A 26,484-nucleotide genomic window follows, 5' to 3' on the forward strand; every position below is an offset into this window, starting at 1 on the left:
TTCCGCATAGACTACCCTTCTCAATGGTAAGCCTCAATTTTTGCTTTTTCCGTCACCGTCAATATTTTTTTTTTTCACTTTAAATACTCGGAAAAACTTTTAAAACGTACACTCATTAACCAAATTTAATTTGCATTACCCAGCATTAAGAAAATAACTGAATAAATTCGTGCGTCTAACCATGTGAACCGATTTATTTGAGCTTTTTTTGAACTTGTGGGTAAAAGAGTTCAAAATAACCGTTAGGCGTCTCTCACTACTCTTGAATTTATGTTTTTTTCCAAGAGAATTTATTTACCTTTCAAATAAAATAAATGCATTGTTTGGTAGCTCATGAAAAAAAAACAAACAGAAAGACTACAATTTATTGAGGAAAAAAATAGTGCGGCTAACCATGTGAACCGCACTGTACTTACATATAACGAAATATTAAAGGAATAGACTTGTAGTAGTTTTGTTCAAATTATGTACATACAGCTGTGGACAACTAATTAGAAACACAAATTGAGTTCACTTTTAAAGCAGTATCTGTATTTTTGTTGTTTTTTTTTTGTGCAAAAATATTTTTTTTTCTAAATATGTTTTTTAAACTTAAAACAATGTTTTCCAAACATAACATTTATTTCATATAGCAGTTTTCGCGAAAAACACAGCGTTTATTGGTGGACAACGAATTAGGAACAAAGAAAAAAATCATGTCTTATTATAAAATTTATAACTTTATAATATCATTTACCTTATATTTAGCTTTAATACCTTGTTGCGAAACCTTTTTACTTCAAAACTTCGCGACATCTTCGTTCCATTGATGAAATAAGCCGCCTGAACTGCTCTACGGGTATAGCCCTCGAAGCAGCTTATTATTATCTTTAATACCTTCGAAAGAACATCATTGTTGGAGTTATTTTAGAGAGCAACATCTTCTTAACATCGGTCCAAAGATGCTCTATCGGATTAAGGTCTGTACTTGATGATGCCCATTCCAGAACTTGTATCGATTGGTCCCTAAAGAACTGTCGTTGTCTTGCTGAAACTTCCATATCACTGGCATGTTTTCATCGGCCCAATCCACTAATCGTTCCATAAGAATGTCAATGTATTTAACGGCTGTCAACGTTCCATCGATTCGATGGATTGGGCCAACTCCACACCACGAGAAACAACCCCAAACGTTAAGCAAGCCGCCTCCATGCTTAATTACTGGCAAAACGTATTTAGGGTGGAACGCTGTTCCTTTTGGCCTTCGGACATATCGTGCAACATATTGGCCCATCCTATTTATTTTAGTTTCGTCACTCCACACTATGTACTTCTATTCGTTTGTTGTCCAGTTGGCGTGTGATCTTGCGAACTCTATTCTAAGTCTACGTTGCCTTGCGGTTACTAATGGTTTCTTCCGAGAAACACGACCATGCAACCCAACTTCCACCAATCTTCTTCTGATTGTGCGTGGCCCTATCGGGACATCAAATGCCACCGAGAGTTGGCGTTGTGTCTCTGTGGAGCTTATATTTGGGTCTTTTTTGGCCAGCCTTCTAATCGCTCGATCTATTTGGCAGCTTGTCTTAAGGGCCCGTTTTTTTACGAGGTACATTTTCAGCAGTCCTGAAGTTTTGAAAATGCTTAATTGCATTGAAAACATTTTAAGCTTCCAAAGCTCAAGAATCGCTGTCCTTGTAGGAGGATCACAACTCTTTAATTTCCCCAATCCAATTACCTCCAAAATTTAAAAATTATTCTTGAAAAACGTTTGCAAACAATTCAGAATTTTCTACTTACCAATGCGAAATAAAAAGATTATTTTTATTTCACCCAAACTTTTTACACTCTACCTTGATTTAATTGTGTACTTTGCAAAGACTTATGCACAAATGGTGCTCTTTCAAAACAATCATCTAATAACGCTTGCATTACACCATTTTGGATACCGCTATTCTAGTCACACATGATAAATTGAATGTGGAAATGAGAAGCAAGTAATGTTTCTAATTAGTTGTCCACAGCTCAGCTGTTCATACACTGCCGCTCATCTGAATAGGTTCACAAATATTTTCACCTCACTGTTGGCCTCTCTTCATATGTATTGCAATGACACATCTTTTTTATATATGTAATGAAAGAGCATCATTATGTGCTTGTTTTGAGAGAAAAAATTTTGTTTTAAATCTTACCGTTTTTCTCCAACGGTAGTTAGACTAAATGTGTTCATAAAAACAAGCATTTTTTTTTGGCTCATTTGAATAGGTTCAATAGGGTGAGAAGGGTGTTTTTTTTTCAATATACTCTATATTCATCTTCAACATACCTTTTCCCACTTATTTTTAGGGGCCCGAAAATTTAAAATCATCCATGCTTTCCCAATCGGGCCCCTGTTTGCATGTTATCTACTAATCTATCGGTCACAAGCTTGCCGATCTGGGCCCCTGATACATTTTTTAAAATTGGGCAATTCTTATTCATCTGAAACACATTTATGAATTTAATTTTGAAGCAGAACTTAAGCCATTGACTTTGCTCAATGCTATTTATTCCCTGAACTTGGGGACGATTTTCCCCAATATTTGTGTTTTTGTTTTATAATTTACAGGCACTCAAGGGGTTATTAGTACCCTTTATATGATTATATTTAAACACAGTGCGAGCATTAGGAAAATAGGGATGCACATTGGTCTTAAAGTTCTGAACATTAAAATGGGAGGGAAAAACAGAGTTGACTAAAGCATTCCACATTCTCGATGTGCGATTTAAGAAAGAATCTCTATACTTGACAGTACGCCTGAAATTGAGCTCAAGGGAAAACTGATGAGCATTCTTGGAAGTGCGAGTATTACGGCTGAATCGTTTAAGGGGTGGAATGCAACTGGCTAATTCGACAGAACATTGTTTGTAAAAATATCTATACAACAAAGAAAGGCATGAAACATTGAGGCGGTGTTCTAGCGATGTAAATGTTTCGATTATAGTTCTATCGCCTATCATTTCTAAAGCCCTTTTTTGTATTCTATCCAAGAGATTTAAACTTGTTTTAGGGGCATCTGCCCAGATATGAGAATTATATTCAAACTTTGGACGGATAAGGGCTTTGTAAATTACAGCAAGATCAAAAGGGGTGACAAATTTCTTGCACCGTCGGAGAAATCCTAATCACCTTTCAGCATTTTTGGCAATATCAAATATATGATCGTTCCATAAAAGGTGATCTGTGATACACATACCAAGTACTGACAGTTGATTAGTTTCTTGGATGCAAGTGCCACTCATAGAGAGTGGCATCGTTCATTTAGCGTCCTTGCCAGAAAAAAGAATTTTCATCGTTCGTGCTCATCACAAGATCGTCTTTCCGGATGTAGGTGAAGATCCAAATGCAAAATACTCCATTATGTGCCGTAAGACAATAAAATTTCCTGAAAACGAAGAGGAATCGACACATTCGGGTCATCGGCAACACTTTCTGTGGTACAATTAAAACAATGATGCACAGGCCTTACAATACCCAGTCTCTTCAAATTTCTTCACCATTTTGCCAATTGCTTGCGTAATCTAATTTTAAAGCACGATAGTGGCTGTGCCAGAATCACCTTTTTTGTAGTAGATTATAACAAAAGCGATCCATTTTCGTAAATTGGTTTAACAACTTAGTTTGACAGATGTCGAATTTCAGCCCTTTACTTTTGAAACCGCAAAATGTATAACCTGTTACAATGCGGATCCTTCTTGATCATATAAACCGTTTATATTTTAACTAAAATTACATTAGTTTGTAGATCGCCTCCTTTTACTGCTCACTGGTCAATGCGTTCTAAATGAGTAAAATACATAAAGCCTTCGAAAAAACAATAAAGAAAAAAAGTACGTATACGCCCAAGTGTACACATCCAATACCTAATCCGTTCTGGGGGACGAAACGACAAAACCATTTTTACACTACAATTTTTTGGTTTCTTTTTGATTGAATTTGTTTGTTTGTTTTTTTTTGCAATTGACCAATACATACATTAAATAAATAAGTTAAAGAAGTTCAGTGCCTAAATATGTCTCATTGTCTGTCATTCTAGAGGGGGAAATTATCCAGCCCCTCATGAACTGCAACCCTGACTCGTGAATGCTTACACGGGCCTCTGTCTCTGCCCAGCATTAGTCTGTTGTCTGTCCCTAACATGGGAAATCTGCAAATCCGGCTCGAAGGACCAAAAGTTATGTCTAAGTTTTTTGTTATAAAAAATTAGTAAAAAAAGAACAAAGAAAATAAAACATCAACCACTTTGCAGAAATGAATTTTGAATTGTATTTTTAGTCACAAGACTATGTATATATATGTAGCTTATTTGTGGACTGTATTTGATATTTTTTTAGAAGGTTTGTTTCCTTCAAATTTTGAACTGTCCTCTCTCCGTACATTGTTTCCTATTCATGTATATTCAAGTATGTATATTCAAGTGATGCCATTTCGGTTTTTTATCGTTATAAAAAAAGATACATTTTTAGTCAATTACGAACTTTAAAATTTACTTCTGCATTTCCTGTTGCCTGTGAAATTATGTAAAGGTCGCTGATCTCTAAGCATTGTTGCGAAACTGCTTGATTATTTGTTTTAAGTTTCAGCATTCCTAAGATTTACATCTCTAGCATACTTACTTTATTAGTGTAGTTTAGTTTATTCATCAAGCACCTCAATATTGATTCATTGGAAGCATACACAGTTCTATGACATGGAACACTAAAAAACGGTTGGTTTCGAACCAATCTTGCAGGAACATTAATCCCAATTAGAGCTAAAATTTGTGAACAATCAATATGATTTGCTACTATGTCACGAATGAACATAACCTCTATACTTTCTACGAATGGTAAAAGGCAAAATACCGAGTAGTTTACACCTCGTTTCATAGGTAGGAAGATCTATGTCCCATTGAAGTCTTTTCACTACAACTCTTGTTGATCGTTTTTGGATCTTTTCGATTCTAAATGAATGAAGAAAATATGAAGTATTCCAGATTACACTGCAGTATTCAAGATTAGGCCTTACAAACGCAAAATATAAAAACTTTAAGGTGTTAATTAACTGGACAACGTTATGCTTTGGCATTTGGAAATGTTCAAATGTAAACAGTTAGCTAAACACCAGTCCGATAAAAGATCAAGATCTTTTTCAGAAGAAGAAAACAATCATGTTCAGATTTTATACAACGAAATATCATCTGCGTACATCAAGCACTTTGAATTTAAAAACATATCAGGAATGTCGTTTATAAACAAAAAAAAAGAAGAGGACCAAGATGGCTTCCTTGCGGGACACCCGGAAATTTGAGGAAGTTAGTAGGTTTAAAGGCTTTAGGGTATTCCTTTTTTTCGGAATATATTTTAAGTATAGTATGAAAATATTGGCATCAGATTAGATGGTTAACCAATCCTTAATTTGCTGTAAAATAAATATAAAATCATTTTGATCTGCATAAATACAATATCTGTCTTCAAAGCCAGTTTCACACCCCACCCCCTTCAGTCGTTATACCTACTTGTACATTCAGAAATGCCCAAAAGTTTATTTTTTAACTCAGTTTTGGAAGTCCTGTCTAATATATGTTTGTCCCACCGCACATCAAGAATATGAAATTTCATATCTAATTGTGCCCCCCCCCCATTTTTATATTAAAATATTAAGACCAGTTTTATCGTGGTATCACCTCTTAAATATTCCGTTATTTTATTTTCCTTTAGCTCCTTAAGCTTATTTGAGTGTTAAACGTATTTCAACAAAAATTGTACTAGATTTACACAATTATTGCAGTTAAAAGAAAAGTAGATTACGATCCACTAGGACCTCGGGATTGAAACCTTTTATGTTTCTTCGAGAATAGCTTATCCAAACAAATTTTGTACTAGAAGAATCTATCTATTTACCTTTGATACCAATAATCAAAAAAGTAGTACCCGTAGCGTGATGGTTAGTGCGTTGGACTGTCATGCAAGGGGTCTTGGGTTCAAACCCTGCCTGTGCCACCTAACTTTTTTCACGGGTAATGCCTCTTGCGAGGAAATGACAAATTCTCCAAGACTATAATTCTTGTCATGAAAAATTAGCCGTTTGGATTCGGCATATAAACTGTAGGTCCCCTCCATTCCTGACAACATTACTTGCACACAGGAATGGTTGAGAGTTGTAAGTCACTAGGCCCTAGTTCTCAACAGACTGTTGCGCCACCAAATTTATTTATTTTGTAAGCTTATTTGAGTGTTAAGGGTAATTTCACAAAAATTGTACTAGATTGACACCATTCTTGCAGTTAAAAGTAAAGCAGATTACGATCCACTAGGATCTCGGGATTGAAACTTTCTATGTTTCTTAATTCTTCGAGAATAAATTATTCAAAAATTTTATACTAGAATACTTATACTATATGTACTTTACCTTTACTCAAATACAAATTTTAAAATCTGAATTCTTGAAAGACAAAAGAAACAAAAAATAAAATATGTTTTTCTTTTCTTCTTATTTTTTCTAATTTAATCGATTCGATGAATCATGTATGTAGGTATAAAATGTATGTATGTGTATGTATGTACATACATACATATTCATGTATGTAAATAAGAATTGAAAACAGAACAAGAAAAAAAAAACAAATACCTTACACGAAAGAGCACACACAAAAATGGCATTTACAATAGAACACATATAACAACCAACGTTTTTCATTTCTTCATCGACTCCCCATCCAAACCCTTACCCTCGCCCCCTCCCCCACCGTCATCAGATAGCCTCCTATTCACAAAAAAAAGCCTGACTGATATTATGTATCAGATTTCCGTTTAACTCTAAATTTACTCTTCGTTTCTTTTCTTTATCAATCTCCGTCCTCACATTCCTCTCTGCACACAATAATTATGTATATTAAATTCCAAAACTCGCCTCCCCCGAGCCCCATCAAATTATTGGTATACTCGAACTCAACTCGACTCATACGTTTAAGGTACAATACTGCTGGGCAGGGCTCCACCTCAAAATACATATATATATCTACTGGGTTGCTAACAGCTTTGACCAGGACGACAACGGCAACGACGATGGTGACGACGACGACGTCGACAGTGGCGAAGGCGATGGCTATGGCGATGGCAGCGCAGCATGGGCAATTGATTATCATATCAACACAACACAGCAGCAGCAGCAGCAATGTGCGAGTTGCGATTTGCGAATGTAAAGCTCCTCCACCTTCATCCAATCAAATGGCATTCTTGAAAGTTTCGTATTTATAATTTGGCAATTGTTCTACTGTTAGCTTGAAAGTAACTCAAATCATTGTTGCTGCAGCAGCAAGCTTGCTCGATGTGTTGTGTTGTGTGTACAGCCTTAACAAGTCCAAAGATAAAAATCACCATAGCAGCGCCGCCGTCGGTGAAATTAGTCGTATCAAAACCTTCCACCGTTCAGCATGTTGTTAATGTGGGAACATTTTTCTCAGCTAACAAAAAGTTTTAATCCACTTCCACACCACACCACGACCACATCACAACACACATAGAAGAAGAAACAAGAACAAGAAGAAGACCAAGTCGAAGGTATCCCAGGGCCACGCATGAAAAGTTGTTGAAAATAATGGCAACAATGACAGTGACACATGTCAAAACACGGTCGTTTCAAACGATAAACGAGACAAGAAATCTCACTTCCACGCTCGCCTCAAAAACAAGAATAGAAAAAAAAGAGAGAAACGGTTGTGCACACGTGCGTCCTCATAGCTAGCAAGTCACTGACTGACTGCCGGAGTACCGATTTCGAAATCAAGTGCTCACTGCTCACATTCAGACATCCACATCGGAGCAGAGTCAGACCAAAGGAAAACGAATATAAATTTTACATGAACGTGAACTCAACTTAGCGTTTGGCCGCCCCATCAACTTTATGATAGCCTTAATAACGTTCCATTACTAGTACTATACAACAACAAGATACCAACCAGAGTTGTGCGAATGTTGCACTGTCATGTGAGTGCTGCGAGGCCCGAGCCCCCTTGAAAACATTCAAGCGCACATCACATTACGCCAAAAACAGCTGTTTTTCCGCTCTTACTTGCTCTCTGTCTCTCTTTCGAATAATAATGTGTTTTGTGTTGTTTTGTCGCTCGCCATAGTCGGTATAAAATTAGCAACTGAAAACACATGGTCGGTTCTATTTTCGCTAAACAAGCGAATGACGACGACGAACACGAACGGCGGCGGACGGCAGCTCGTTTTGTTATGACTTTCGAGTTTCGACTTTTGTTGAAAAGGGGTTGGGTTGGGGAGTATGGTGGTAGGTATCGCGGTGGCGTTCGCCAAGCTTGTCGGATGTTGCTTGCTTTGCTTTTGCTGCTTCTACAACTTTGGCTGCATGCCGGTCGGCTGCTCGAGCTCGACGAGTTTTCATTTTTCGTTCTCCATCCACCATTTTGCGTCAATTAAGCGACCGGACCGGGTGATGTTGTTAGGTTATGTTTTATGTGCAGATCTGGGAAGCGACGGCGACGGTACGAGGACACGGTGAGCGGTGGCGGTGCGGACTGTGGTGTAGTGTGGTCGCAGAGTCTTATCAAGATTTTAATTATTGGTTCTGTTTTGCTTGAGATATTCTGCTGTGTGCGGTTAAGCTGACGTCTGCGCCGAGTCTGGTTGCTTTGGTTATGGCTGACGCTGACGAGGTAGAGGCTGGCTGGTGTGTTGCTTCGCTATTGCTACTACTCCTGCTGTTCTGTGGAATTGTGTTGTGTGTTGCTCATGGCATTGCCGTCTATCGTCATCACACACTGAGTTGCGACTTGAGAACACGTAACACCGACAACGACGACGACGCCGACTACGATGTGTAGCGTTCTGTATCGGTTTGTCGGTCATGGAAATGGAATGCATGCATGGGAATTTAAAATAGATTATTGATTGTGTGTCAGGTTTAAGTTGTTTAGTACGTTTTTGATGTTTTTGATTTAGTACTTTTTTTCGTGTTGATGGAGTATTAAATAAAGTATTGAATTAGTAGTGAAAATGTGATTTGACGTTTGATATGTCAAATTGGGAGATTTTTGGTGGGGATTTTAAATATGTGACATTAAGAAAACATACATGAAGATAATAGAATTGAAAATGAGGTGAAAATTATAATAGAGTTAATCAAAGTTAATTTAAACAAGTTAAATGGAGCAAATCCTCAAAAAATTAAAATTTAGGAAACTTTTAAGTTGAATTTCTTGAGTAAAATTAACCTATAAACAGAAATAAGAGAAATTTAAACAAATTTTAAGCTTCAGGGCCAGGACTTGTTAGGTAAGGTTAGGTTGGAGTGGCTGTCCAGATGTCATTGATGCACATAGACCTCAAGTATCTATTGTGATACCAATAATGAGGTTACTCATGGGAGAGTAAACAAACCATTTCGTACTTTTAATAAAGTTAGAGAGACGTTTTGTGTCAATCGTTGCCAGTTCACTGGTATTATGGAAGAAGGGATTACCGAGAAAGTTATTCCTTCTAATGGAGAGTGCTGGACATGCACATAGAAGGTGTTGGACCGTTTCCTCTTCCTCCTCGTCCACGCAGCTTCTATAAAAGTCATTTGTGTAGACCCATAGCCTCAGAGCATGTCTTCCTATTAGGCAGTGTCCCGTCATTACTCCAATTGTAGAGCTTATACTTTGTCTGCTCAGGGATATCAAGCCTTTTGACCGTTTTAAGTCTATGCTTGGCCATATTTGCTTGGTTGGTAGGCATGTGGTACTCTGTGACCATCTAGCATTTGTTGATTCTAGAGCATATTGTTTGAGAAGATATTTGCATGTAGCAAGTGGTGTTCCTATGTTATGTTTTTGTCTAACATATGATCGACAATCGTGGACTGTTTGAGAGTTTGTGGAGACACACGCTTGGCTGTCTGAGAAGATTCGTATATCCTTGCAAGATATAACGTTTTCTTTGAGCCAGGATAGTGCTTCTTTAATCGCCATTACTTTTGCCTGGAATACACTACATTGATTGGGAAGTCTATAAGATAGACTGGAGATTTAGTTGTTCCGAATGCGAAGTACTCCTGTGATGCACATACCTGCTGACCGCTTGACTTTGATGAGCTTATTTAGATTTATGTACATCTTGTTAAGTGCGGTCCACCATACGACAGCTCCATAAATGAGTATCGGTCTGATTACCGAAGTGTATATCCAGTGGGTTAATTTTGGGGAGAAGTAAAAAGCGCTACAGTAGCCCTTTTTACTCTTTCATCAATATTTGCCGTCCAATTTAGTTTTTTGTCTAAAATGAGGCCCAAATATTTAGCTTGGTCGGAAAAGCTTAATGGTATTCCTCTAATCTTGGATGGGCTAATCTGGGGAAATTTATATCTTCTCGAAAAGAGTATTAATTCTGTTTTATATGGATTGACGTCCAAGCCACATTGCTTAGCCCATTTAGTTAGCCTATTTAAGGCATTTTGTAGCAGTTCCGAGAGAACTTGGGGGTGCTTCCCAGATACGGATATTGCAACGTCGTCAGCATAGGCAATCACCTTGAAACCCTCTGCTTCCAATGATGGCCAGGACTTGTACTTCAAATGAATTTCATTTCATATTCCTTGAGTTCTTCGTGACCTATTGATTTTCAATTTCTTCTCAATTGGTTAAGCAAATTATTTTTAATACTTTTGGTAATAGGTACTTGCGTTGATAAAATTGAAAGTTATTAATTGGTGCTCTAAATATCTTCAATCAATGATATCAATGGGAGTTACCTATATTCTAAGTACTAAAATATTATTTACGAATTATGGGTCACCCTATAAAAGACTTTAAATTTATTACAATGTATATTTTAATTTTATTATCAACAAGTGTAATAAATCTTTAAAATCAAATTAACACACATTTTGTTTAATGCACGATACCAAAAATAAACAAGAGTACACATGTACGCATTTAGTACTGATTTAAATGAAAACAGGCAACACTGAATACACAGCGCCCACCATCTGTGTTTACATTCTCATAACACCATGAGTGAGTAATCGGCTGAGAACGAAACAATATAATAAAAACGTACTGAGTGCATAATAATGTTAATAAAACTGATTTGCAGAGTCAACATCAACAGACATCAGTAATCGTGTTTGAATTTTCCCATGCTATACATTCATACATATACAACATTCATATGTATGTATGTATGTACATTTTTATGTTATTATATTTGTTTCTCTCTTCCGTCATTTCATTTATTCTTTGTTGTTCGTTCATGCGCACAAGTGGTGAGTAAGATAAATATTTTATACACAACAAATTTTAGTGCAATAAAAAAAAACGCCTTATTTAGCTCTTTCTCACTTAGGGTATATGTAATAATTTAAACTTTAAACGACTCGATGGTCGACGTATGGCGGCAGGTCTAAGCAGGGATGAAAATGTTTTTCTTTTTAAATACGAATGGTACAACAAAAAAATACTATACTTTCTGGGTGAAATGTTATTTTTAAAAGGTATATTAAAAAAATTGTAACATAACAAGATAGTGTTTTGACATTTTTCGTTTAAAGAGGTTCAAGAATATATTTCGAATTAATCATTAAAAATTAATTATTCCACAGAAATAATATAATAAAATAAACCTATCAAATTTTGATTTTAACTTAACTAACAATATAGACTTAAAATGTTTTAAATCTTCAAAGGTGAGTAATCTTAATTGATTCAAATAATTATTTGTATTTTCTTAGGATTATTATGGAAAACAGTCAGAACTGTAAGTTGTACCTGTTAATCTCCAATGAAGCAGCAAAAAAAGCCTAAATGATATATTGTACCATCGATCTAAATTCCCATCGGCCTGCCGATCCTAAAATTTCGGAATTTCTGTCACGAAGGATATGAATTAGATATGTACAAAACTTGAGCATAAACTTGTTGTTCGAAAAGTTAAAGCATAATCGGAGACGTTAAATTTATTTATTTGACATTCGTACCCACAATCTTTAAAACCTCCAGTAAAAGCAGAACCAGCTGGTCAACAAATCTTCGAGTATTATTTTGCCTTCTGATCTATATTAATTTTTGGACCAGTTCTATACTCGCTGAGAGGTACAAAAATACACAGGGACTACTTAAACTATCGAAGATTTCCGGAGCACGTCGTTCTTGTTTTATATTCAGCAGCACAGATACAGAGACAATTTTGAATCATTGACTTGAAAACAGAATTAACTAAAACAAAAGTCATAACTGAAACAAAAGTCATGACTAATTATATTAAATAGTGGACATCTTATTGGACAATAATGAAATAAACAACGTTAAGGATTACGTGTACCTAGTTTAAAAAAGTTAGAGGAACAAGATATAAATAGACACATCGATAGCGGATGGAAACAGTTTTGAAGCTTAAAAGAAACACAAAACACTAACCTAATTAGTCGTACAGTAAAATCCGTATTAGACTTTTCAATTTTACCTGTTTTCAACATAATAAATTAAGAATATGGCAAAAGGAAATTTAACGACAACTTTTAATATAACTGGTTATCCATTTTGCGGTTTCAAAAGTATAGGGCTGGAATTCGACATTTGTCAAACCAAGTTGTTGAACCAATTTTTGTTTGTCAGTTGAAAGTCTGAGATTTACGAAAATGTATCGCTTAACTATCGCACAGCACATCAACATTCTTAAATTGTGATTCGGCCACAGCCACAGCCACATATCGTGCTTTAAGCGGAGATTATGGTTTGCATAATTGTCTAACTACACAAGCAATTGGCAAAATTGTGAAGAAATTTGAAGAGACAGGATTGGTTAAAGACATTGTGAGGCCGTTGCGGTAAGTGAAAGTGCTACGGGTGACCCGAATGTTTCGACTCTTCGTCGTTTTCAGGAATAAGGACTGTCTTTCGGCACATTTATGGCGTATTTAGCATTTTGATCTACACTTACATCCATATAAAGTCTAGCTCATACAATAACTGTAGCGAGTTGACCATTAACAACGAAGCAGGTAGTATGTCACTGGGAATGTTAATAAACAAATTTGTCGTATTTTCAAGTAATTGAAGAAAGGCTATCACATTGTGCGCTTTTTTCCTGCTATTGAAGTATATGACTTTATTTGGTTTCAAAAAGCCACATGCCATACAATTCTAGCGTAATTTCTAGTAGTGGCGATATCAACCGGCCACCAAGGTAATGAAAACTGTAAGCACTTAAAATCCAACATTCTTCAAATTATTGCCGAGATACCGCCCAATGTGTTTCAAGAAATGGTAAAAAATTGCCTCAAAAGAATCGATGCTTGATACAATTCGCGTGCTGGTCATTTAAATGATGTAGTCTTTTACACATAATGTCAACGTTCAAACTTTATAATAAAAATGAAATATTATAAAAAAAAACAGTTTATGTGTGTTTTATTAACGTTTACTTTTGAAACCGCAAAATGGGTAACCCTGTACAAGAAATGCATTAGACTCGTAAAAAGGAAATAAGAAGAAGAACAAACATAATGATGTGATTACTCGAATAATAAATTAAAATAGCGCTAAGCAGGTCCCATATCAAGAATTGAAGAAGTAGAGACCAAGAGAACGGCTACAAAACGAGATTGGCTAATAATCTAAATCAATTTATCCTAAATTAGTACAGGGTTGGGACACATTTTAAGGACCCCTGGTTCCGCCTTACCGAGACGCGAGATTTTCGTGGTTGTGAGAACGGAAAGAAGACGGTTGAAGGTTTATTTTTTTTTAGTTGTTCAGTGTCAACATGGAGAAGTGGTGCTTACGTTTGCGAGCGATTTTTCATAACAAATTCTTACATTGCTGTTATTCGTGAATTTCGTCAAAGATACGAATTAAATCCTCGTGATTTGGTCTCGTCGCGGAATACGGTTGAGCTATGGGTTGAAAATTTTCTAGAAACGGCCAGGGCTGCAACAAAATAAAAACCAACCGAGCGTCCGATCACGGTGCATACACCAGACAACTTTGATCGAGTTAGGAGTGCTTTACAGAAAAGTCCTCTCCTTTCGTCCGTAAAACATTCTGAAGTGTTGAAAATTTCCCACCGATCTTTCAATAGGATGTTGAAAGCAATCCATACAAGATTCTTATCACACAAGAACTCTTACCGACCGACCGATTATGCGCGAGGTTACAGTTTGCTAGGCAAATGACAGCGAAGTTAGCCAGCAAAGAAATTCCACGTGAGTTCCTAATTCTTAGCGATGAAGTGCATTTGTATTTGAATGAAACCGTTAATAAACAGAACTGTCGATATAATGCTGTCGAAAATCCGCAGAATATCGTCGCCCTACATTCCAAACGCGTAACCGTAGGGGCCAACTATAGGATAGTTGGCCCCTACTTTGAAACCCTGAATACAGAGCGCTATGTTGAGATGCTACGGTAGTTTTTGGTACCACAGTTGAAGCGGAGACATAAACTGAATCGTACTTTTTTCCAACAAGATGGTGCCACCTGCCATACCTCACGAGTTACGTTGGAATTCCTACGCCAGCACTTCGTGACCGTTTAATCTCTCGCAGCACCGAGTTTCAGTGGCCGCCGAGTTCGCCAGATTTATCCGTCTGTGACTACTTTTTTTGGGATTATCTGAAGCAACGTCTTTAACAATAAACCACGCACCTTGGACCAACTTAGGACGAATATTGACACCGAAGCGTTGAAGCTTCACATAATAGCAAAAACAATAACCTTCTGATCGTTAAGTAACTGGATTCTTCCTTATTCTTTTACGGAAAGAACAAAACCTCTAGTCTAGAACCAAACATTCAAATTTACAAATTTAGGTCACCGAGCATTGTTGTGAAAAATATTGAAACTAGCTAAGCATGACTTATACCAGAATAAAATAGCAGCTAAATAACCATCTTTGTTGTGATAAACTCCTGTTCCCCGTGTCAAAACAACTTTGTCCTCCAATTTCGATTTAGTGAGGCTTAGATCCTGTTTTAAACTTCAATTTAACCTTCCAAGGGCTAGGTTAAAATCCCATAGGTACTACAAATAAAATCTTTTTCCACAAGAAAAAAAACAACAATTTTACTCCAAACGTACTAAACTATCATCCCTGTTTACTATAACAATCGACCCTACAACCGACGACAAGCTGTAAAACACTGCCTCTTTAAAACACCATCATGCTATAAAAGAAGAGGGACACAAATAATGTGAAAAACATTTATCGCCTTTAAAATTTGTACTAGATTACCATCAACCACCCGAGCCGAACCAAAACCCAAAGACCGAACACCGAACACCGAAAGCAGTCTACAAAACTTCACAGCTGGTGTACATTTCCTCCATCATCATCGGTTTGTTTGTTTTTATTTTAATGCACGTGTGAAAAAGAGATAGCAGTATAATATGTGTTTTGATGTTGATGCACTGCACATTAGCCTTGTACCCCGCGACTCATAGCCCGATAATAATAAGTGAGCCAAAACGAGGGCAAAAACAGATGAGACGAGAGAGCAACACTGCACAAGACTAGGTTAAAGATACGCGAGTGAGTGAGTTGCATGAAATAAATATTCTCAAATCTGTGTATGTATGCCTGCGTTTCTACGGGTGTATGTGTGAATAAGCATACGGAGAAGGACTGCATTCATGAAATTCCAGAGATTCCAACAGAACTGGTGTTGCCTGTTGTTTGACGTGTACTGTTGAGTGTGGATTGCAGAGAGGTTGAATTGGGGGGACCTTCTCTGGTTGTTGTCGGCCGATCGGATTTCGGTAGCGTATCGTAGTCGTAGGTCGGTTGTAGAGTGACAGGCAGATTGTGTTGGTTGTTGTTGTTGTTTTTAGTTGGATTTGGATACCGGAGCGACTGGGGAGCTGGTTTTGTTGTCTTTTAGTTGGTTTTTGTTGGAACCTGAATGGGAGAACATAATGAAGTATCAGTATCAGAGAAATAAGTGAAAGAAGTACTCTGGCTCTGGTATCAGGCAGACATGGCATATTGGGAAAAAAGAGCAAGATTGTAAGCAAGGGCGCTCGTGAGAGCGTCGTTGTTGGTTACGGTGAGTGTGACGTTGATGGCGTGGTGCGGCATACGGCGTACGGTGGCGTACGACGAATGACATTGCTTACTGTGGTGGATAATCGTGCACTGGTGGTGATTATAGTAATAATAATAATAAAATCGACAAAAGCGGCAACCCACAACCGCACACACCGGAACGAGTGCGCGGAACAGATAAACGCAAACGGCATTGCCCACTTTTGTGTTTGTTGTCGAGAATTGGTAGTTATTGCCAGCTGTCTGTTTTTATTTGGTCTTTTGGTTAGGGTCTTGGATTATTTTTTTTTTTAGCACAAAGATGATGGTTGACAAAGAAAAGAAGCAAAATGAGAATGACTAAAGCTGTTTATATTTGAAAGGGAGAACCAGATGCCAGAGACTTCCTACGACGACGATGACGACGTAGACGACAAACGACGCGATAAACTCTTAAGAGGAAAGGAAAACTATATAAGTAGTTGAGTTGTTGAGCTATATCGGCCGAAACCAAAAGAAGCAAGCTTTGTATTATTATTTTTGGCTCGAACCTCTTTAAGTTAGAAGATTGATGGTTTTTAAACGGTTTGAAATGACGTTTGTTGGCGCTCGCTCAATTTTTGAGTCAGTGAAGAAGAAATGGCTATGATGACGGTCGATGGTGATCCATGAGTGTTTCGTGATATGAAGTTGTTGACTTTAGAGTTTGATATCTGCTTACCTATTCTCGCTACTCGCTAGTCGCTACTCAGTGTGTTTGCACCCGCCTGTATTTCATGACACTTGTTTTAAGTCTCAACTCTGGGGGCCACCGTTGCGTTGGTTCTCGCTGGGCTGATGGCTGGATGAATGCATGGATTGGATATGGATATGGGATAATGCTAGGGCGTTGGTGTAGCTTGTACTGTTAAATTATGCATGGGAGAGTGGGGTTTGGATGTTTGTGGTAGATGGTGGATGTTAAAACGAGGCAATATACGAATAGTTTCATCCATCGTCGTCGTAGTCGTGTAGTCTTTTGTTCTTCTGTTAAAACCTTAGGGTGGCTGGGGCTGCTGGAGCTGTTGCCTGATAGTTTTTTGGAGTGTTAGTTGTTGTTTGACTGGATGCATGTTGCTGCTGCTGCTGTTGCTGCATTGAGGAGTTGCTCATTGGGCACCGATACCGATGATGATGGTTCTCTTTCTCTCCGGTTCTTAGGTTATTTATTTACTCTTTTCTTCTTTTTTGCTGTTGTTTGGTTTTGATAACAAGTGCGAATGGTAGCAGCAGCAACTAGATAGATATTTCTGGTTCTTTTATGTTTTTTTTCTTCTTCTTTTTGCACGCTGCTGCTTGTTGTGTCTCCTTGTGTTTTGCTTATATCAGGTTTCATCGGTCGGATAGCGGCTGAGGCTGAGTCTGAGGCTATACCTAAAAGGCTGTAACTGAGGCTGACACGACTGCGACCACTATGTCTACTTAGTGTTGTGGAGTTTTGAGATTTTTGAGCAAAAGCACGGCGCATGGTGTCGTTGGTTATGTACATAAGTTTTGATTGCGATTAGAAGGTATTCAGCTCGTAGTTTTCATTGTGGTAGTAATAGAGTAGTAGTAGATTGGAGCAACAAATAGAAGGATGTTGTATGCACACGCTCTGCTCCTGCCGCGTAGTGCGCGTTGCAATTTTATATAATTGTAGATATTTTGCCGACTGCATTCGGGGTGCCAAAAAGTATTAAAATACACCACTTTTTTTGTTGTTGCTTTCTTCACTGTTTTGTTTTTGTTTCCATGAATAAAATAAAATATTGTGAGACTTGTGAGAGAAAAAAAATAAATCTTCCTTCTCAGTTTTCCGTGAGCTAACCTGTTATGAGGACTGAGGACATTTTTTCGGCTCTTCTTGGAAATATTCGTTTGTTGACCACTGTCAACTTAGATAAACTATTGTTGTTGGAGCTTGAAGTACGACATGGCTGTGTATGTACATATGTATCTATGTGTGTGCCATAAATAAGTTGAAGACTGTGAAGAAATTACAATAATTGACTAACAAGAAATCTAAGATAGTAATTAGAAACTTTCTTGAAGTAAAGTGAAGTTTTGTTTCATTCTGTGGAAATGTGAACTGACCCGAAAAAATGAATAATATCTGTTTATAAATTAAGTGCCAAAACGAAATAAAAATATAGATTATTGAATTATTTAAAAACCATGTTTGCATTTGAAAAAGATAGTTGAAAGTGTGTACTTGTGAATTTGTATATTATTGAAGTTCTTTGGTTGATGTTGGGAGGAAAGAGAAGAAGAAGAAAAGGAAACGTTAAGCGAATAGCTGTTCAGTAATGAGGGAAAGAGCGAAACGAAACGATGCTGCGAATAAGCTTTACAACGAAAGAAGAATGAACCGATTTAAGGTTAGTTTTTCCGTGTTTAAATTTTTTTTGTTGTTGATTGCTTCTGTTGCCATTGCTGTCGTTGTTGTATAAATAAATCTGTAGCAGGTATCTATACGTACTTACCTATCCTTGGATAAGTTTTTCGACTTATTGGTTATTTCTTTAGAAAGAGAACAATGCATTAATGTGCAGTTCTTTAAGCATTTATATTAAAGAAATAACTTGGTAGGTTTACTGATTTTAGTTGGACTCTAGTGCCTTAGGAAATAAATGGACCCTTTATTTTGTCTATCTATTTTGCAAGGTTCAAGACTGGACAATGCATATTTTCGATCTGAGAAGGTTGTCCAACACACAATTGCAGGCAAAATTTAGAACGTGTATAATGCAAGAATAAGTTTTACACGCTCTGTTAATTTGGCAAGATTAACGTTAGAAAAATGGAAAACAAGAACTATCATTTTTTAACTACAAAGAAAAAAATGTTAACATACATAATGGTACTTGAGGAAAGAGATCCGCCTCCGAAACATGTTTTTTATGGAATTTATAGTCACACTCCCACTCCTATTAAAAATGTCTACATAATTCGTTCTTATGGTTAAACCTCAAGTTTTTAACTTTTCAAATGTTTACGTTTTAATATGGTTTTCTTAACCTTTTAATTTACTGAGAACAGCATAAGTTTTAAAGCTTCGATTGACAAATTATATTCCAATTATTTAAAGACTATAAACCAAAGACGTTTGATTCAATCAAAAAAGGTTAACTGAAGTTGGTTTTAATTGTGTATTAAGTTGAGACTGATAAAGTTTCGTGGAGTGATGGTCATTTTGCAAAAAAGTCATCACAGCGTGGTTTCTATTCTACATGTTCCAAATTACAGTTTCTTACATTGGCAATGTTTTTTGCGTGTAGATCTAGACGTTAAAAACGCTTCTCTAATTATCCGTTGGGACTTGATTTAAAATTGACGATGCATTGTTTCACAAACAGGAAATGTTGAACCCTCAGTTGTCATTAACAAATCGTATTTCAGGTTGGATTTCTGCACTCAATTTCGTTAGGCAAGGTACTAATTTATTTGTCTATAATGGTTACTTCTGGCAAAATGTACTTAAAGACTATAAGTACTGAAAAATACAACTAAATAAGTTTTATAAACGTAATAAACTATTTGCAATTAGTGGTAAGATTGATTTCAATACGAAAATTTTGGGGGCTCAACCGGGATAACAACCTTCCTTTGTAATATAAATCAAATCTCTCAGACTTTCGAAACTATTCAGATTAATTTCGAAAGTCTGAGAGATAAGAGCATGACTGTGTTGTAACATGGACCAGAATTAACCGCTATACTCCAACCAACTCGAGCATCAGACTCCCTTAGTTATGATACATACTTTGTCTTTTTTTTTGGTTCATAATAATTTTAATTTAATAACTGTTTTTTATTGGATCTTAATATCTTTAACGAAGCGTAACTGTTTCTACCTGTGTATGCATCGAATTATTAGAGCTTCTTCAGTATTAAACCTTGGAACCAGTGAGCTTACATCGGCCTAAGAAAAAAAGCTCTAAATGCACCCTTTTCTTTTATCCATTATGTAAATATTTTTTCCCCCCAAAAGACAGCTGCCTTAAAAATGATTGTTTCATCCCTTCCAACAAAAATACTAATCTCCTTATCCACATCCAATATTAAAACCTCCAAATATTTAAAATCCAGTTTCTTTTAATGTTCAATTGAAAATCAAAAATACAAAAAAAAAAAAAATTGACAGCTTAATTATATCAGATTAACTCAAGCCCTGCAAAAATATGGCCTTTAATTAAAATTCATTTAACCTTTCATTTAACGGTAGTAAAAGTTGCCTAATTAAACTTTTTCACAACCACACACACACACGCATGAACACATACAAAACAAAACAAAAAAAGCTAACCACATATAGAATTAATAACTCTTTGCAACCTATACGTTACGTATACGTACCTAGAAACTAACAACCTCTACGAATTAAACTCATTATAGTTTGCTGCAAAAACAACACAAGAACAAAACAATAATACAAATTAAAAAAAAACACATACACAATACAAACCGAATACGAAAATAAAATAAACGAAACGAATACACACACACTTAGAAAATAAAGACTAGTCGCGTTCGACGAATAAACCACTTTCCATCTCCGTCCCTCTTGTAGACGAGTCAACAATCACCTCTCTTGCTGCTTCTGCTGCTGCTGCCATCACTGATAACAAAAGCGCTTTTTTGCAAGTTCATTGAACTTGCTTGTATTACATGGATTTGACCTGACCTAAAATACAACACGCTTATGTATGTGGAACAGAAATTCAACAGTGTGAAAAGCTGAGCAGCCAGCAGCGGCGGCAGCATAATAGAGAGAACGATGACAGTGGAGGCGGAAGGTGGCGGCGACAGGCAGAGCAAAGCAACAATACTGCCAGCAAAAAGTGTATTTCACCATCGGTCGTCGTTCGTTTTGACGGCGGCACACGAGTGAGAGAGCTTCGAAATAAAAACAAATAGGTACAAAAAAAAACAGAGAAAGAGAGAAAAACGATAACTAAAGAAATGCGTCACAAAAATGTGCATTCGATTCAAATTGAAGTGGTCTCGCTCTTGCTCTCGCTTTCTCTATCGGCTTTTCGAACGAACAGTGTGCTGCATGATGCCGCTGCCGGAATTGGATCGGAATCGGACTGCACGTTGTTTCTTATGTACGAAACGATTACCGTGTGTTTGGGTCTGTACGTAGTCAGTGTCATGCAAAAAGACTCTCTTTTTTATTCTTGCGGTTTCTCTTTTTCATTGATATTTTGTTGGATAGGTTAGGTTTAGGTCGTAGTCGTAGCCGTAACTGCTGCTGCCGCGCTCCGCACCGTTTCGTTGTAGTTGGTACTGGGTTGCCGCCGCTACTGTTGGAGCATTTAAATTTTTGACAGCAGCTGTCATTGGGGATAATGCGCATGAAAGGAAATAGGTAGTATAAGTAAAGTATGTCTTATAATCAGGCAAATAAAATTTATACGGTGCAGTGATGGCAAGGGTGGTTGGCACGCGGTGGTGCCGTGCGGGGTGACAACAAATTTTTGATATGAAAAGAGAATGAGTTGCAATTAAGAGAAAGAGAGAAGTTTACAAATTATTTTGACTTGAATTGGAGCTTCATTCTGTCTTGCTGTGGTCTGGCCTCTTAACACTTTACTTCTCTGGTCGACCGATATGTTCCTCTGATGTTGTTCCGGACCATGGGGATTAAAGTGGTATAAGTTTGACAGCAGAAAATTATTTAAAGAGAGAATGATTATAATTCGTTTCGTTTCGTTTTTCGTTACTGGTGCTTGGTGCTTGGTGCTTGCTGCGCGAGGACAAAGAGCTGTGTACTCGTATTTATGTGTATGAAGTAAAAGGGTGGCAAAGTGGTGAGATATAAAATAAGTTTGATAGCAGGGAGTTGTATAGGATACGATAGGATAGGATAACATAGGAAAGGATAGAATAGTATAGGACAAGTGCGTGAGAAAATTTGAATTACCTGGTTGGTATTGGAAGGGGGGGAGAGACTGAGACTTGTCATTTAAAATGTAGGTATACCTACACATTACATACATTCTATATTAGTTAGGGTGAGTTTTGTTTTTCGTATAATAAATGAGGAGTGGCAAAAAAGCTTTTGGGGAATTTTGTAAGTGGAAGAAAAAGCCCACATCATGATGATGATGATGATGTTGATGACTTTAATAACACACTGAGCAGCTTAGAGCTATGTGATTACATGATTTTTGCCACGAAATTCAGATTAGATGTTTTATATGTATGTATTTAAATGTATGAATGTAGGCAGTTACATATACATATTGGTTGTTGTTTTTTTTGTTTAGTCTTAGGATATTTTACGTGTATTTGTTGGAATGGAATAAGAAAAAGTTTTCTTTCGATGCAGTTTGCGTATTTATTTCTTTTTCTTTATATAATTTAGTGGAGTGATATTTTTTGTTTGCATTTCTTGCATAACAAAAAATAGAGAAGCTTGGAAGATACCTAAATACATACACACAGATATGGACATTTAAATAGAAACACCAAAGTTTTTAAAATTCATTTTTCTATTGACTTAAAAATATTCTTTCAAGCTAAAATTACACATTATTTGTAGTAAAATTATAACATAAGATATTCAAAATTCATAAATGCAAAAAAGGAAGAAATTTCGTGGACATTTAACTAGATACAAAGATTTAACAAATTAAATTAAATGCAAAGCTATTCTGGATTTTAAATTATCTAATATCTTATAGCCTGGCCCTTAGCTTTAATTACAGTGTGACATCTGTTGGACATTGATTCAAATAATAAGCAGCATCTGTCAATTGAAATATTGTACCACTCCTGTTGAACTATCCTCCACCATTTGGTTTTTTGTTAAATGTTTTCCAACCGCGCATTTTAAATCTCTCCTTAAATGTTCTATGGGATTTAGTCAGGCAATAAAGATGATCACTCTATTAAGTTGATTTTTTGGTCCTTAAAATACTTTTGAGCATGAGCAGATTTGGATGTTTGCTAATGTTCGTTGTCCAGCTCTAGAACACATTTGAGAGGAACGTTCTCGTCCGCATAAGGCAGCATCGTATCCTTCATGATATTCACCTTTATATTTTGATCCATTTTACCCTCAATCAAATATATTGGTCCTGGAGTTGGACCAATACATTTGATTAGAAATGATACTGCCGCCACCATTCTTGGCCGTTTTCTGGATGTATTTGCGATTTAGTTCTTTCAAATTAAGCCTTCAACGCTTTGTCTTTGTCCTCCACTTTTTGCCTCCTTCTGGCCCACTTTAATCAAAATGATCGTAGGCGAATTTAAACCGCGTTGTTATATTTTGTTTTCCTTAGAAAGGAGACTATTCTTGCGATCCTTCTGAGCAAGTTAGCTTCAACAAGTCTTCTACGAACACTTCTGGAAGTTATTGGAAGCTTTAGTTTGTTTTTTATTTCACTTGAAAACTTGTATTTATTTTTTAAATAACTCATTAGTGAATTATTTGTGATATAATAATAGAATTTAAAATAAGTCAATCCATTGTGCACACAATACAAACAATAAATCACGAATTTACTCATCTGTAATGTTCCCGCATTGGGCGCCATTTAAGAAAATTAGTAGTTACAGTCAAGATTTATTTTCATCTATAGGTTGATTTGAGTTACATCGTTACATCGCATTCTAAAAAATCCCGTACAATTTTAAAGAAATCAATTAACTTAGTTTTTTCTTGCTGCCTAAAATCTTTTTTTAGACAAAGTGCACAGAACACTAGGAAAGGGAGAGAGGGTTTGACAGGAGATGTCAGTGCACATTTGTTTTGAATTCCTGAATATTGCAATAGCTGGGAAAGACAGAGTGTGGCAAGGCATTCCACATTCGCATAGTACGGTCAAAGAACGAATCTCTGTACTTGACAGAACGACCGAAGTTGGGCTCGAGGGTATATTGATGAGCATTCCTAGAAGCGCGAGTATTACGATTGAGCTGTTTAAGGGGAGGAATGCAGCTGGCTATTTCTCTAGAGCATAAACCATTAAAATAACGGTAAAAGAGTTTGAGACAAGAAACATTTCAACAATGTTCAAGTGACGCAAATGTTCTTATGATGGTAATATCACCAATCAATCTAAATGCTCTACGTTTAATACTATCCAAGAGCCTTAAGTAAGTTGCAGGAGCACCTGCCCAGATATGGGAGTTATTTTTAAGCTTTGGACGTATAAGTCTTGTAGATAACAGCCAGATCTGAGGGTGAAAAAACCTTGCATCTTGCATCGCCTTAAAAAACCCAAACATCTTGCGGCATTTTTGGCGACATCGCGTATGTGATCGTTCCACAAAAGGTGGTTGGTGATACACATACCGAGAATATCGAGATGTTCAGTTTCCTCGATGCAAGTGCCATTTATGGATAATGGCAAAGGGGGTATATCTCGCTTTAACGATACAAGACAGCATTGGGTTTTCGAAGCATTAAATTCCATTCGGTTTCTTATTCCCCATTGTACAATGCTGTTAAGGTCGGAATTTAATTAGCTAATCGTATTTTGTCGTTGCAGTTTCACATCCGAAGAAGAGGGATGTGAATCTGAAAACGAATATCAAAATCTAAAAGTACTTTCAGTAGCGAAACAATGTATTGGATTAGAAGTTGCAGACAAGAGATCATTAATAAAAATGAGAAAGAGTGTTGGAGATAAAACAGAGCCCTGTGGCACACCAGCATTTATTTTGAGGTTTTCAGACTTGAATCTATCCAATACCACTTGTATTAAACGATTCGAAAGGTACTTACTAATACAATGAAGGAGGGATTCTTTGATGTGGTCCCTTTTCTGTCCTCGTTGTTTTGTCCTAGAATGAAAGACTTAATAAATAGTTCGATTTAATTCTTTTAATGTTTCAGGAATGGGAAGTTGGAGGGATTAACGCCTTGTTAAAAATCATCAAAATGAACATTTTGATATCAGAGTGCACAAAAATATAGCTCTTTTTGGATCTTCGTAAATCAATTTTTCGTCTGCCAAAATTGATATTGGATACAAAATTTGTGGTTGTTGAAATAAATCAAATCAAAAATACCTGAGAATATTGCAGAGGTTATTCAATCCCTCGTCGATCTATGGATTTAGACATTCTACAAAGGACATTTTCTCATCTCAGAGGCTAATTTCAGAATTGTAGCATTTGTTCTCGAAACATCTAAGAAAGACTATTGAAAAGTCTCTTCATCCTTTCTAAGTTCTACCGATATTTTTATAAACAGTGTCGAATTAGCCAGTTGAATTCCTTCTTAAAACAATTCAGCCGTAATACTCGTATTTCTAGGAATGCACATCAGTTTAACCTTGAGTTCAATTTCGGACGTATACTGTCAAGTATAGAGATTCTTTTTTTAACCGCACATCGAGAATGTGGAATGCTTTACCCAGCTCTGTTTTTCCTATCATTTTGATATCCAAAACTTTAAGACCAATGTGCATCGGTATCTCCTCTTTAATTCTTCCCTATTTTCCTAACGCTCGCACTGTTTTTAAACTTTAAACACTTTAAGGGTATTAATAACCCCTTAAGTGCCCGTTTATTAGAAAAAATAGTGTTACTGTTTGATGATAATCATTTTGTATGCCCGGAATTGAAACGTTTGTGTTCAACATGACGGTACAAGATAAGATTTATGCCAAGTCTCCTAAAAAAGTGGAACTCGTGAAGCTATCGCGAAAAAGAAGCCGGAAAAATTGAAATTGATCGTGGATAATTTCGTAAAGAGGATTTGGCATACCATTCTCTTAGTCATGATTTAAAAATCCATTGATTCCTCTTAAAAAAAACAATGTTTAAATATAAATATTTTGGAAAGCCCCCGTAGTACAAATTAAATTTGCATCAAATCGATCTACACTTGTAATAGACGTTTGATGCACTTACACATGTACATAAATGCACATTTATGTGTTTACATCAACAAATTTAATTGGTTGACATTTCCAAATAAGTACACCTACATAAATTATTACATATTTGGTTTTTAGTTGCAAATAGCAACCACAAAATTAAGGATATCAAGTCCCTTTAGTTCTATATGTATACTTCTACGATTACAGGGTCTCATGTGTTGTCGCACACAAAGCTCACACTAAATAATACATTGGTTGTTTTCTGGAAGGTGCCTATAACTGTACCAACAATAACAATAATAATTGTACTTGTACTTTGTATGTACCTATATTTTAATCAATAAACAAACTTGTTATATACCAAAATTGTTTGCATATATAATAAAGGTTGAATAGAATGTTAATATACTAAACACAGTAAGTCGGATCAAAGGCTAAGGGGAAGGCAGAAGCAGAAAGTCGTTTGGTCGAGTGCACGAGTTTGTCGCTTGCGTTTTAAAGCTGCTCAAATAATATAATAATTTGAATATAATATTTTTACGACGACGACGTCGACGACCAAAAAGTAGCTTGAAACAAAAAGCTGCAACCACAATAAATT

General features: G+C 36.5%; 1 protein-coding gene across 5 annotated transcripts in view; it reads left to right on the forward strand.

Moving 5' to 3' along the window:
- Positions 1-26,484, forward strand: part of LOC129944690 (serine/threonine-protein kinase tousled-like 1-B) — a 251,720-nt gene that overhangs the window by 59,761 nt on the left and 165,475 nt on the right. The window contains exon 1 of one of the 5 annotated variants that reach the window (XM_056054301.1): positions 18,099-18,419. The exons of the other annotated variants lie outside the window; for them this stretch is intronic. Within the exon in view, the coding sequence (XP_055910276.1) occupies positions 18,348-18,419 (72 nt within the window). The 5' untranslated portion in view covers positions 18,099-18,347. Of the gene's footprint in view, positions 1-18,098; positions 18,420-26,484 lie in introns of those variants that run through there. 5 annotated transcript variants of the gene reach the window in all.

The sequence above is a fragment of the Eupeodes corollae genome, chromosome 2 (genome assembly GCF_945859685.1).
Source record: "Eupeodes corollae chromosome 2, idEupCoro1.1, whole genome shotgun sequence".
Classification (NCBI taxonomy): domain Eukaryota; kingdom Metazoa; phylum Arthropoda; class Insecta; order Diptera; family Syrphidae; genus Eupeodes; species Eupeodes corollae.